The 15,081-nt window shown below is 37.6% G+C and overlaps 1 protein-coding gene across 2 annotated transcripts in view; it reads left to right on the plus strand.

Annotated features, from left to right (window-relative positions):
* Positions 1–6,804, plus strand: part of KLHL1 (kelch like family member 1) — a 442,456-nt gene extending 435,652 nt beyond the window's left edge. For both annotated transcript variants that reach the window (XM_065409976.1, XM_065409983.1), the window contains 2 exons: positions 5,265–5,436; positions 6,745–6,804. In XM_065409976.1, the coding sequence (XP_065266048.1) occupies positions 5,265–5,436; positions 6,745–6,804 (232 nt within the window). The remainder of the gene's footprint in view (positions 1–5,264; positions 5,437–6,744) is intronic.
* The last annotated feature ends 8,277 nt before the right edge of the window (positions 6,805–15,081 follow it).

Raw genomic sequence — 15,081 nt, forward strand, 5'->3', positions numbered from 1 at the left:
CAATTTATCACCCACTTCTTTATAACAACCTTTTATGTACTTGAAGATTGTTGTCATGTCTCCCAGAGCCTTTTCTTCTCCAGACTAAACAACCCACTTTTAAATCTTTCCTTAGGTCATGTTTTCTAGACCTCTAATAAATCTTGTTGCATTCATCTGTACTTTCTCCAATTTGTCCACATCTTCCCCGAAGTATGGTGCTCAGAACTGGACACAGTACTCCAGTTGAGGCCTTATCAATGCTGAGTAAAATGGAAGAATTCCTTTTCATGTCTTGTTTATAGCACTCCTGCATCTCAGAATAATTTTCGCTTTCCCCCCATAGTATTACAGTGTTGATTCATATTTAATTTGTGATCCATTATAACTAGGGTTACCAGATAGCAACTGTGAAAAAACAGGATGGGGTTCGGGGGTAATAGGCGCCTATATAAGAAAAAGTCCCCAAAAACGGGATTGTCCCTTTAAAAACGGGACATCTGGTCACCCTAATTATAACCCCCAGATCCAAGTGTATTACGTTGCATTTGTCCTTACTGAATTTCATCCTATTTAGTTCAGGGCATTTCTTCAGTTTGTCAAGATCATTTTGAATTCTAATTTGTCCTCCAAAGTGCTTGTATCCCCTCCCCTTGATCTCATCCACAAACTTCATAAGTGTATATTCCATTATCCAAATCAGTTATGAAGACATTGAATAGAACCAAACCCAGAATACATCCCTGAAGGATTTCACTCACTATGCCCTTCCAGTTTGACTGTGAACCACTGATAACTACTCTCTGAATACAGTTTCCATCCACTTTATATTATGCTCATTAGGCTATGTATCCTTTGTTTGCTTGTGAGAAGGTCATGTGAGACAGGATCAAGAGCCTTTCTAAAGTCAAAATATATTACATCTACTTCTTCCTCCCATCACAAGGCATGTTACCCTGTCAAAGAAGGATATTAGGTTGCTTTGACATGATTTGTTCTTGACAAATCCATGTTAATTGTTACTTACCTTATTATCTTATAGGTCCTTACAAATTGATTGTTTGATTATTTGTTCCATTATTCTTTCTGGGTACTGAAGTTTAGGTGACTGGTCTGTAATTCTCTGGATTGTCCTTATACTCCTTTTTATAAATGGGTACTATATTTGCCCTTTTCCATTCCTTGGGTATCTTTTCCATTCTCCATATGTTCTCAAAGATCATCGCTAATGGCTCAGAGATCTCTTCAGCCAACTCTCCTGAACTCTCTTCAGCCAACTCTCTTTTCCCCTTAGATTTGCTTCCCATTTACCTAACAATTTTCTGAGTTTGCTAAAGTCTGCCTTCTTGAAATCCATTGTCCTTATTTTGCTGTTTTCCCTCCTACCTTTTGTTAGAATCATGAACTCTATCATTTCATGATCACTTTCACCCAAGCGTCCTTCCATCTTCAAACCTTCAACCAGTTCCTCCCAAAACAGCCTCTCCTCTAGTCGCTTTCTCCACATTCTGTAATAAAAAGTTGTCTCCAATGCATTCCAAGAATTTGTTGAATAATCTGTACCTTGCTGTATTATTTTCCCAAGAGATGTCTGGGTAGTTGAAGTCTTCCGTTACCACCAAGCCCTGTGCTTTGGACGATTTTGTTAGTTGTTTAAAAAAAGCCTGATCCACATCTTCTTCCCATCTATACCGTCATCCTCAGTTAATTGTATTTTCTAAGAAGGACGTAACTTAGTGCCAGAACCCATATACCGTACCTAAAAGATGGCAGTTCGTGAAATATTTGTTAAATATTTTAACAGGGTTTTAGTTCCCTCTTAACTGCTTTGCAGTTCGTAATAATGTTCTCCTAATTGTGTGTTAAAAGAATTAATTGTCTTTTTACTTTCACCTTGATTAAATTGGTCTCTAAAGTGAAACATATAGTTGGGGATAACATCTATTCACTGACTTTATTAATCCTATTGACTTCACTGGAACTACTCAGATAAGTAAAGTGAGCAGGTTTTTGTACTGTCTAGCTGAGAATTAAAATATTACTATCATGCATTTTTCCTCCTTCATCTTTTTTAAAGGACTGAATGTTTTGACTAAAGACCAAGAATTCTATTACATCTCCCAGTATTATCCTAATTGTTATAAATTATGGGGGGATGGGGATTATAATAATCTTTGAAGACCTGGAAGGGAAAATACACATATGGTAAAGCCCAAAAATGTTAATTCTGAATGGATTTTCTCAAAGACTGTATGACTTTTCCTCCGAAAGCACCATATGCCTCTAGCTAATGTTCATTTTACAACCAGCTTTAACAAGTGTGCATTGTGTCTTCACCTCCCAGAGGGCAATACACTTTAATAGACTCTATGATACAGTATTCTCTTTCTGATTGCAAGGGTCAAGGTGAGTAGCTGAAAAAAACAGGCAAGCTAAATATAAATAATATCACTGTTTTTTTATAAACAGGTAACCAGGGGCTAAATAGAATGCTTAGAACTCAATTCTGTCAACAAAACACAACTGAAAAAAAGAGCTCCCTGTTTGTATTTGCCTAGAAAATGCTTACATTTTCTTACATTCTTCTGTGAAAAACAGCTGTACATTTCATCTTTGTAGTAACTTCATGTGCTCCAAGGTGAGAGGGGATACCATAAAAGTTCCTGAATATAGAAATAAATAAATTGTAAGATGTCAAGGTTAGGGCAAGGAGAGAGGCAACTGAGCTTTTGCTCATATTTTTAACAGCATTATATCCTGAACATTACCTATTTGGGAGTAAATGCTATTTTAAAAAATGGTCAAAATAACCCCCAAATAATATACTTTGTAACTGAAAAATACTGAGTATTTTTATTACACCTCTAATAAAATAATAATAATATGCAGTATTACTTCCAGCTGCAGAAGATTTGGGAAAGACATGCAAAGAAATATAGCTTTTGTTTTTCTCTAAAACAATCAAATTAATTGAGAAATGCCCTTACATACATACCAAAATCAGGATAGTTGAAATTGGAAGTCCGATTCACAGTTTCTACTGATCAGGATTTAACATCATTACATAGAAGCATCAAAGCTGATGACATCAGATTTCGATAAATCTCACAGAGTGATTTAAAAAAAAAAAGCAAGTGTGTGTTTTGACAGAGAAAATGGAGATTTGATTAAAGCAGGCGTGAGCAGGCTGTGCCAGAATGTCTGTCATAGCAAACTAAAGGCAAATGGAAGAAACATCTAGCCCAATGAAAGTAATGGCATAGATAATAAAAGTGGATAATTTTTTTCAGAAGTGCCCAAGGCCTAAATTCAAAAAAGTTTTTAGGCACTTAAGTCTGTGCTTAGGTGCCTGAGTCCCAGATTTAGGCACTACTGCAATTCACAAAACTCCCACTGAACTCTGTAGGTGTCTAAACTCATTCCGCACCTAAGATTTTTTTCAATAAAAAGTTCCCTAGGTGCATGTGTGTCTGTCTCTGGGCATGTGCACAACTGCCCCACTTTAGGAGTCCAGACACCTATCTCCCATCTAAGCTTCAAGCGAGGTAAAAATAGGCTGCTTAACTTGCATGTGGGACCCAATCCAGTAGGCATACTCAGAGGCTGCCTACTGGATTGGACCTCTCAGGTGAGTTCACACAAAACAGGGTGGTGGCAGCGGCTCTCTCTCTCATAACATCTAGCCCAGTAGTTAGGGAAGTCACCTGGCATGTGGGAGACCCAGTTCAAGTTCTCCTTTGCCTGATGAGATTAAGGGATTTGAACAGGGCTCTGCCACCTTTCAGGTGTGTGCTCTATCTATTGGGCTATGGGATATTTTATTATGAGGCCCCCTCCAACTTTTCTGTTGAAGCTGTTTTCCTTTGGATCAATAATTAAAGGGTCATTGGAGAAGGAGGACAGGATCCTGGGTATTCATTCTTATGGTTGGTTGCTCTCTGTCTTTCTCTCTGGCCAAAATGACTCTTTAAATATTTCTCCAGAATGCAATGTCTTCAACAGGAGAGACCGAGGGAGCCCCACATTACAATATTCCAAAGCCCAATTGTTAGAGCACTCATCTTAGAGTGGTAGATCCTTGTTTAAATCATGTCTCCTCAACAGTGTGTGTGTGGAGGGGTGTCTTCTGCATCCTTAATGACTACCCGAGCCACGGTCTAACACTGATAAAGTATGTGGTCCTCCTTCTCATCTTCCCAACCTCTGTCCCCTGACTTCTTGCAAAAATTGCCTTAGGTGCCTAACTCCAAAGAGGGTTCATGGCTGTGGATCACAAGTAGAGTCAGGCACCTCTCTGCAGCCCAGGCTCAGGTGATTATCTCCATGAGAGGGGCAGGGCTTATGATACATGCCTCTCCCTTACATTGCCAATTGGCTATATAGCTGACTCCCCACCTAGTGTGCTGGTTTTTGTGAATCCCACTCTAAGTTGCCTATCTCTCCCCATTCATTGTATAGGGGAGCATAGGCACCTAACTCAGGCTCTGTGAATCACTGTATTTCTGTGATTTTCTAGGCACCTAAAGGATAAAAGCATCACAACACCTAAGTATCTTTGTGAATATATGTCTAAGTGACTTATTATGAACCTAGCCCTTATTGACTTTTGGTTGGACTTAGGCTTCTAAATTCTTAAGTACTTTTGATCATCGTACCCAGTCATATTACATTGGGATAGAGACGACTTTTATTTTTTATTTTTTACATTAGATCAATCGTCTTTCTTTCTTTCTTTCTTTCTTTCTTTCTTTCTTTCTTTCTTTCTTTCTTTCTTTCTTTCTTTCTTTCTTTCTTTCTTTCTTTCTTTCTTTCTTTCTTTCTTTCTTTCTTTCAGAGTAGTGCTACTTAACATGAGTAACAGTGGCACAATACAGCATGAAACATCTCTTGACTTCTGAGACCGGTTTCAGTGAAGTTACTTTAGAGTTCAATCTAATTTTAGGAAAAGTAGTTTCCATTATACTATAGAAGAACAGTTTAACTAGTTTGGGTTTTTTTACATAGGGCCAGATTCTGCCATTCTTAGTCATAGTCATGTTAAACAGCATCTTACTCTGTAAATAGTCCATTCATCTCCAAGGGACTAATCACAGAATAAATTGCCATTCAACATAAAAGTTTCAGAATCTAGCACATAATTCTTTTTTTTTCTGCTGTTGAAAAGATTGTTTATGATAAGATGCTTGTAAACAAGTCTTTTAAGAAGGACAGATTTTTTGTAAAGGTGGACATGAGCTAATACCTAGATTTTCATTAAGCTTGCATCTTCCTTTCTTCTTGTTCAGATATGATCCAAAAACGGATACTTGGACAATGGTGGCTCCATTGAGTATGCCTCGAGATGCAGTTGGTGTCTGTCTTCTTGGTGATAAATTATATGCAGTGGGTGGATATGATGGCCAGACATACCTGAACACTATGGAATCATACGACCCTCAAACTAATGAATGGACGCAGGTACTTATAAACTTGTTTTATTTATTTTTTCACAATGAATTAACATTAGTAAGTAGCTGACACTGCCATAGCTGTAAAATTATTCCTAATATTTCAACAACTATTATGATACGAGTTTCCTCAGAAGAAACAAAAGAAAAATGTGTCTCCTTCGAAACCAAGAAGAGACAGATAAACTCGTTGCTAAAAATATTATCTAGCTATGCTTTTAATAAAGTTTTTAATCTGTCTGATTTTCAATTGAAATGCTATTTTCTTTCTGAATTTTCAGTATACTGGTTGAAACTGAATCTGTAGTTGTCAAAAGTGGCTCTGGTGTTTTGTTTGGTGACAAATATGTCATGCAGATTTCTTGCTGGGAAAGCAGTTTGTTTCCTTTGTTTACCATGTAGAGTTTTCTATTCACTCTCTCCTTCCATTGCCTTCATTTAATGGACACTATGAAATACGCTGAATGCTGAAATATAAAAAATGTGACTTGAAATGTGGAATATACAGCTGTGGTATGATGGGTGGAACTAAGTTGATGGCAGAAGAAACATAGATTGGCGTGGTTTAGGAATGCCTGGAATATTTTGGAGACACATAGCAATGGCTTCCTAGTATATTTTGGAAAAGTTCTGTTTCTTACTCCTCTGTCTCTGTCTCGCTGTCCCAGGCCAATGGGGGCGACGGGAAGCTGCGGCCAGCACATCCCTCGCCTGCGCCGCTTTCCGCCACCCCCATTGGCCTGGAGCAGCGAACCGCGGCCAGTGGGAGCCGCAATCGGCCAAACCTGCTGACGCAGCAGGTAAACAAACTGGCCCAGCCCACCAGGGTGCTTATCCTGGTGAGCTGCATGCCAGAGGTTGCCGACCCCTGCCCTAAACCCAAAATGCTAGTTTTTAAAAATTAATTATTTGTATTATAGTAGGACCTATAGCTCCCAGCTGAGATTTGGGGCTCTGTACAATGTACAGATAAGAAATAATCCCTACTCCAAAGAATTTACAACAAAACAGACAAAAAACTTGCCCCAAATCACATAGAGAATAAATGGCAAAGCAAACCCAGACCTCTTGAGTCACAGTCCAGTGCCTAATTGTAAAACCATACTGCCTCCCTATCCTCCTTATACCTTTAACTGAGTACTGTATGATAAAAGCAAGTAGTTTGAAAATTACAGTACTATGATATCAGTGAGTTTTGTATACTTTTGGTAGTTCAACTGCTGTTAATGTTGACAGTTCCTGAATAATATGTGCCACAATACTTCTGCCATTTCTTGTGTGATTTTCTGTTAATTTACATCTTTTTTTTTTTATGCAGATGGCTTCCCTAAATATTGGAAGAGCTGGTGCCTGCATCGTAGTCATCAAGCAACCGTGACTCTGTCAGCACTGCTTTGGATTTTACTGACTGTGAAATGTTTATTTTTCTATCAGACAACAAGAATGATAACTTTGTGAAAAAAGGGATTTTCATAGTGAATACTCTGTTGATCACAAAGTTGAGGAAATTTGAAAATGGGAAAGATTAAGGATTTATGGCCTGTCCAGTCATTAGAAACTGTTCAGTCAGTGAACAAGAAAAAATCAGTCTGTTGTAGGAGCAAATGTATAAACATACCGCAGTAAGTTCAGGTACTGTTCTTAAGAATATGTACTGCAGAGCTGCATAATTGGAAGCACCCAGGGCTAGCTCTTCATAAGGAGCAGAAGGGATATGAGAAGTGGTTTCATGAAACAAAGAGGTTTGACTGTGGAATCATCACAGCACTTTCAGTTACTTTTTCAACTTTGGTTTTATTAAAAGGAAAAGTAGACATAATGTGATGTTCTTTGGTCAAAATCTTATCTTCAAAGGGGTCATGGCTTTCCCATTTAGACATGTGTTTAGGCAAGGAGAGGGAATCAGTTCTTATTAAAATAAAGAGGAAAGGTTGAAAGGTCTGAATATTTCAGCACTCTTACTCATTCAGAATGATTAAGCTGCTTCTCTAGAGTCTGAGGGGAAGTAAATGAAAAAAATTAAAACAACATAATGCTTGTTTCAGTAACTTTGGACTGTCCCTCCCTGTCAGAGTTGGGAATCAGAGGTTGCCCTGAAATCATATCCTGAGAATTAGCACAAACTCAATTCAGAAAGAAGAGCAAGCTTTTTAGTCCCATTGGGACTTTGTTGCAAAAAATATGAGTCCAAGGACCTGTCTCATAAATCTACCTTAATCTTGTATTCAAATCAAGCATGTGGGTTTTGGTCACATTAAATGTTTTATTCATCTTCTGCATGTAAAAGCCCCTGGAAGCCTGGAAGACAGCTACTTCTATTCAATTACATCATTTAACAGATGAAACATGACTCGACAATGGAAATTTCTTTTGGCTAAGTTTGACAGAAGCCTCATTGCAGATAGACAAGAGGGATAAAAATGTCATTACATTTTCTTTTTTTTCAAAACCACACACTCAACTTGACCTGATTCTAGATGCCATAAAACCCTTCCATTTTATTACTGAAAGTTATTGCAAGTAAGGGATGGATTAGAAATGTATGCAAGTAGAATAAGACAATATTAGGTTTCAGAGTAGCAGCCGTGTTAGTCTGTATCCGCAAAAAGAACAGGAGTACTTGTGGCACCTTAGAGACTAACAAATTTATTAGAGCATAAGCTTCATATGCATCCGAAGAAGTGGGTTGTAGCCCACGAAAGCTTATGCTCTAATAAATTTGTTAGTCTCTAAGGTGCCACAGGTACTCCTGTTCTTTTTGAAGACAATATTAGACCATCATGAGCTAACAAATTCTGTATAGAAAATATACTAGACCCTTGTGTGCTTCCCGTTAAAGTTTATCAATTACAGTAATAAAGCTATATCATGCTTTTCAGTCAGCAATAGTGCTGAGTTTCGTATTTTCTAATTGCTCAGTTGAATCAGTTTGAAACCTAATGGAGGGTGAGGATCCCAGAGATCACAGCATTCAAGGAGGCACATGAATTGTGGGGAATGGACCTACTGGTAGAAAACAATCTTTTTCTCTGAACCAATGCAGATCTATTAGGAAAAAAGTTTGTAGTTCAATTACAGAAGTCACTCAGTTCGTAACAGTTCAGAATTATTCTGAACTAGTTTGCCATTAGCTGTTTTGAAGGTAATTCTGGCTGAAGACAAGACTTTTTAGTATTTGATCAGAATGGAAACCTTTGAGACCACTTGGGTTGATAAGAATATAAATTAGTCTTAGTGACGTGTGGTTTGAAGACGTGTCCTTTTAATGGTAAGGACCAGCAGAGATAATGTCACTCTATCATTGAATGACCTGACCTGTTTCCTGAGTATGTGATAGCATGAACCAACTTTCATATCAAGGCATAGATGCTGGTTTGATCTTTGTGCTCTTCTCTGTACTAGTGTGAAGGCAGTTGCAAATGTCTGAGTGTAAGCTCCACACAAACATTTGGCTCTTGAATTACAATTAGTCTCTGTAGCAGTCAAGCCAAGCAATCTTTAAGGGCAGTATAAAACTAGAATCCTACAGTCTGAATTTAGGAATAAACCCAGGTTTTTTTATGTGATTGTACTACCAGAGGGTTCCACCATTAACTGGGCCTTACAGTGGGAAAAAGTGATGGTCTGGTGTCTTCCCACTCTTTTCCCCATCCAAAAAAGAGTTGATATATTCCAACTTTTTTCTTCTGTACACCTCTTTCATTTTTCAGCCAACAGTGGTGAAAGTTGCAGTATGACATAGCTATATAAACAGTAAATCCTGCCATTATTTGAATGGAAATTTATATAAATATTAAAAATGTTACAGCTACCAAGTATACACCAACTGCAAGCAGTTTCCTTCTGTTTTACTAGTCATAGGAACAGATAACTCACTAGCAGGTTAAAGCGAACAGGGCCATCTCAGGGCCAGTAGATCACATAAATCACAATTAAGCCCTACTTTTAGGGTTTAGGTAGGATTTAAGTGGTGTATAACACCTTGCTGACCCTTGGTACAGGAGTAAATTCCATCCTCAATAATTTGAGATCTTAAATGAGGTTTTGAATAATAATAATATCTCAGTTCCCCTTAAGTGGATCATTTAACTTGTTGTAACATCTACTTAACCGATGACATGGCTATTTGAAGGGAGGACAGGGAACAACCAAGTAAAATAAGAAAGTAAAATATTTAATAATGTATACATTTTTCTTTTTTTAAAAGGTTCCTTTTTCTGCTAGTAATAGATAGAATATTATTAAAACAGAATTTTTGTCATATTAAAATCTGCATACTGTACACTTAAATATGTGCATTTAAAACCAAAATAATGAGATTTTTAAAAACACATAGGAAGCTAAAAATAAATAAAATTCCAAGTGCACCTGTAGAGACAAACAAATGATCTTGCAAAGATCTTTTACATTCAACCTCCACAATTTTCCCCAAAGTACTTTATATGCAGTATAGAATTGAAATATGAATAGCACCCCTGGATATTAACCTTCAGAAAAGAATTACCATACAGTTACTCCAGATATGTTGAGGTTTGTATTGTAACTCTGCTTTGCTCATTTTTATTCATGATTTTCTCATACCCTTTTGTACATTCCCTCTTTATTTTTTCCATTATTTTATCTTTTGTAATCTCTCTGTACTTTCTCTACTTGGCTAACTATTCTCTCATCCAAAATTTCAAGCTTTCTCCACTGTTCCTTACTTACAACAAAGGTGGAAGACTGTGATTCTTGATCTATCTTCATTATATTTATACTTGTACAGATCCATATACAATGTAGATTAAAGGCAAAAATTGACCTACCCTCAGTTTCTGTATGTCAGTACAACTTTTTTGACTTCAGAGTTGTTGCATTAATTTTGTTAAGGGAGAAGAGTTTGGGTGGGATTTTTCAAAAGTTCTCAGTGTTGGGTTAACTCTGCTCTTGTTATGTCAATGGAAGTTTTACATTTGACTACAAAGGGAACAGAGTTAAGCCAACACTGAGTGCCTTTGTAAATCTTACCCTTGAAGTTTATAGTCCATATACCCCCAAAGAAAATAGTCAGGGAATAATCTGGCTTTAAAGCCATTCCTGTTAGCCTGTGTTGAAGCAAACAGTCATAACTTTGAAGGAATAGTAGATGTGCCAATATGTTTCAAAGGCCAGATTCTGCCTCCTTTATTCATGTTGAATAATACCTTTCTTTGCAAGTAGTAGTAAGTAAAGTAAAGTAGATAAATTTTAGATTTAATCACATAGTGTAAAATGAAATTACTAACTTGTTAATTTGAAAAACAAAACAAAACACCCTCTTGCTTATGGAAAACAATAAAAATTAATATCAATAATTAAATATTTTAAAGTTGTTTTCAGTTCTCTCTCTTTCCAATTGATTGGTATTTATTTAAAAATAATAGGATTACCACACTTCCAACCTAATCAATTTTCCTAAGAATTTCTCATTTGCTGTATCACTCCATCTTAGGGTTTTATTCTGCTATCCATCACCATAGCGTCCATCACCACCCCCTCGCATAGCAGAGGAATAGCACAGCCCCTAGAGGACTTCATGGAGACTGGAGTCAAGATCTCAAGTTGCAGTGGGGGAGATCTAGGTTGGATATTAGGAGAAACTATTTCACTGAGAGGGTGGTGAAGCACTGGAATGGGTTACCTACGGAGGTGGTGGAATCTCCATCCTTATTGGTTTTTAAGGCCCGGCTTGACAAAGCCCTCACTAGGATGATTTAGTGGGGTTGGTCCTGCTTTGAATAGGGGGGTGGACTAGATGACCTCTGAGATCTCTTCCAATCCTAATATTATATGATTCTATGAGTCTCTGGCTCTTCTCCTGTATTATTTATTCTCTTTTATTAATTATTTCATTTATTGATGATAATGTGCTCAGTCCTAAACAAAACACAAAGACAGACAGTCCCTGCTCCATAGAGCTTTTAAAAGACATGGTTAGGGTTAGTTAGGATAGAAGGCTATGTGCATAGAAGACAGATTTATAGTTACATATGAAACCTGTCAAAATATTAAAACATTGTAAGGGTACATTAAGGGAGTTGTCTAGCTCAGGGATCGGCAACCTTTGGAACACAGCCCATCAGGGAAATCTGCTGGTGGGCCGGGATGGTTTGTTTCCTGCAGCGTCCACAGGTTCGGCCGATCGCAGCTCCCACTGCCCGCGGTTCACCATTCCAGGCCAATGGGGGCTGCGGGAAGTGGCAGCCAGCACATCCTTTGGCCCGTGCTGCTTCCCGCAGCCCCCATTAGCCTGGAACAGCAAACCGCGGCCAGCGGGAGCCACGATCGGCTGAACCTGCAGACGCTGCAGGTAAACAAACTGTCCCAGTCCGCCAGCAGATTTCCCTGACGGGCCAAAGGTTGCTGATCCCTGGTCTAGCTCATATTATTATTATAAGCACTAACATTAATTGGTGCAAGGAAATTATTATGACTCTTATATATGAAAGATATATTGACTGCCTTTGTATTTGTGTAAAAGAAAACATAACTGAGACTCCATCAGATATTCAGTGTTCATATATGAATTCAAGTCAAATGTATCTAAAGAAAGCACTATATTAGATTAACTAATTCACTATGTTAGATTCACTTTAATTTCCATTAAATTTAAATTAAACTTACTTCTCATTTCCTATAATAAACACCCTAGTTAGAATTTTTACATACACTCTATATGCCAAATTTCTCCCTTAGATACATTCAGATGATTCCCATTTACTTCAGTGGGAGTGACTCACAAGCAAAATTAGAATTGAAGGCAAAATTCGACCTGTTAGACCAAATGCATGCTTTGATGTGCCTAGGCCAACACTGGCAAAGCTGTAGTTAAGTGAGAACTGTGGGCCACAGCTCTTCTACCCTGCCTCCAGTGAATCCAGCTCCATTTAAACCTGCAGTACTCATACTCCTTAGGTCCCCCATGGACTGAGATGTTAAGGAAGCATTGCAATACACGGTCTATACATATTGGTATGTAAACCCACTGCCCCACAATCTCATATTTTATTCAGACTACTTCAGCCTTTAGCAAAAATATTCTGAGGAGTGAATGGAGATGGGTGGGCCATGTAGCTTCACGGAGGTCATAGTCAGGTCCATTTTATTATTATTAAGCAGCAGGAAATATATATAACTATAAATGTACAGGGTATTTTTAAGTAGGACTCATAATCTGCCCAAAGTTTGAGAACTTGAAACCCAGTCCCATGCCTGTATGGAGCCCCAGTGACTTAAGCCATGGTCTGTGCTTATACTAAGCTTCTCCAGTATAGGTCTGATTGTGGGAACAGGGCCTACAGCTATTTCTACACCACTAATGTATGCCATGTCTCCACTAAATGTGCCTACTGCCTGTTTTTGGCTCTATCCATTGAAAACCAGAAACTGTACATCAGTTCTAAGTACAGAGAATTACAGTTGAACCCAATGTTCTTGTTATATTTCAGAGCCTGTATACCACTGTGCACATTTTAAACAGAATTATATCTTAGAAGTACAGCAGGTATAATATTGCAGCATACCAGTAACTAGTTATTTATTTTGATAGATCTAAAAAAGATTTGAGAATGGCATAACCAAAGCCACTTATTGTACTCTTAAAACATAAACCATTTTTCAAAACTTGATGGCACAATCAAAGTTATGCATGCATAAGTATAACTTATGTGTTGTTAACCTTTTGACTAAGTTCTTCCCACATCACTGACCAATAACACACTACGTTAGGTTATTCATGTTATGCCATGCCACTTTCTGCTATCTGTGTAATAAGTTTTAAAAGAGGGCATTTAAAAACATACAGGCCTAAATTTACAAAGATGTGTACCTCAACATATGTGCACTTTTCCATGCTCCCAATGTAAGTGTGCACATCTCTGAAGTGTGTGCCTATGTATATGTGCATGCCTAAGTTTGTATTCAAAAGTCCAAGGGCACTTATGCACTCACGTCTTTGAAAATTTGAACCACCATATTTACTACTTACATTTGAACCTTTTTCATAGTGTGCATGAAACAGGCATGTGATTAAATCAAAGTATTGTTTGGACAGGTGTTAGTAAAAATGAGTATCTCTTCCAACTTTAATGAAGGTTTGATTCAATATTAATTCTTTACAAAATGTAAAATACAGTGTTAAATGTAAATTATACATTAAAATGGTATGACAATAACAGGTAATATCTGAGGGATAATATAATGCAATTTAAAATATATATTAAATGTAATATGTATATTAGAAAAATAGATTCCAAATTCCATTAATTCCAAAAGTCCATTCACTGAAAAGTGTTTTATTTTCAACAGTAGTAGTCAGATTTTGGGGGAATAACTTTGCAACCAGTCTGTTGGCTCATAAATGTGTAGACTATTTGCATTTTTAGCACTGTGTGTTCTTGTGGTGCTGCATGTAAAATAGGTACTTGACCTGGCTCTTTGACCACATCAGGAGGAAAATAGTTATTTATCCCATAGCTATACTTAAAATCTGTATTGAAAGACAGTGGCTCAATATCCATTCTAGAAGTCTGGTAGCATGTTTTAAACATTGGGACTGCTGAATTTTGGGCAAGTTTTACACCCAATGATTCAAGTAAAACAGCAAACTCTGAGCTATATGGACACAAGCACTAGATCAGAATAGTTTCTTAATATTTAAGCATAACCTCAGAACTATCCTTGATTTAAAAACAATGAATTAACCATGAAATGTCTATTCACCCCAGTCTAATTTAAATGAGAAAATGAAAAAAATATATACAACAGAATAATTATTCTTCAGCCTTATTCTCAGTCTCTAATATAAAGCAGATCTAATTGCTGTAACCTTAAATTCCATTGCCAATCCCCTCATTATAGTATTTCTGCATAATGCATGAAGGTTAGATCCACTCAGGGAAATAGAGGCTGCTGAAGGTCCCCAAAGCTGCAAAACTACAGTGGTTGTCTTATCCTGAGGGAGATCAGTGGTGGGCAGGTGAAGGATAGAATGTAGCTATTTAGTCCAAAATTATGTGTATTTAATATTCACAAACCACTATGTGGGGCTGCACGGGAGTGTCAACTCTATTCTAGATCAAGGGTTGAAATAGCAGTTGTGGAAGGGCTGTGGGGCTGTCCCATCTCCATGCCCCACAACTTCTACATAGTTCTCCTTACTAAGGGCTTGATCTTACAAGAGAAATTGCAGATGTTCAGCATCTCTCATGATCAGGATCATAACCTATTTGTTCAGGTTTTGTACAGGTCAGGAAAGGCACTTAAGTTAGGAAACATTCACCTTGGTCCTCAGACGAGAGATACAGTGAGCATGATTTCTCAGAACGCAATCACCTTCCGTCTAAGACTGGCGTGATATGAGCTATGTCTATTAAAGGCCATCTTGCAGAGCACCTCCTGTGAGACAGAAATTATCCTTTATGTATCACTAGAGTGAGTAATTTGTTCTATAAGCAAGACCTAAGCAATCCGGTGTTGCTCTTCAGAGGTAATAAGAGGTTCACCCACAGTAATTTTCATTGCCTAATGCGGGTGTTTTTTTGTTTTGTTTTGTTTTCTTTTTAGCAGTGCCATGGCTTTGAAAGCAGGTCTGTGTAGACTTACACAGCACAATCATGTAGTCACAGAATAGGGATGT

This window comes from Emys orbicularis, chromosome 1 (assembly GCF_028017835.1).
Source record: "Emys orbicularis isolate rEmyOrb1 chromosome 1, rEmyOrb1.hap1, whole genome shotgun sequence".
Lineage (NCBI taxonomy): Eukaryota > Metazoa > Chordata > Testudines > Emydidae > Emys > Emys orbicularis.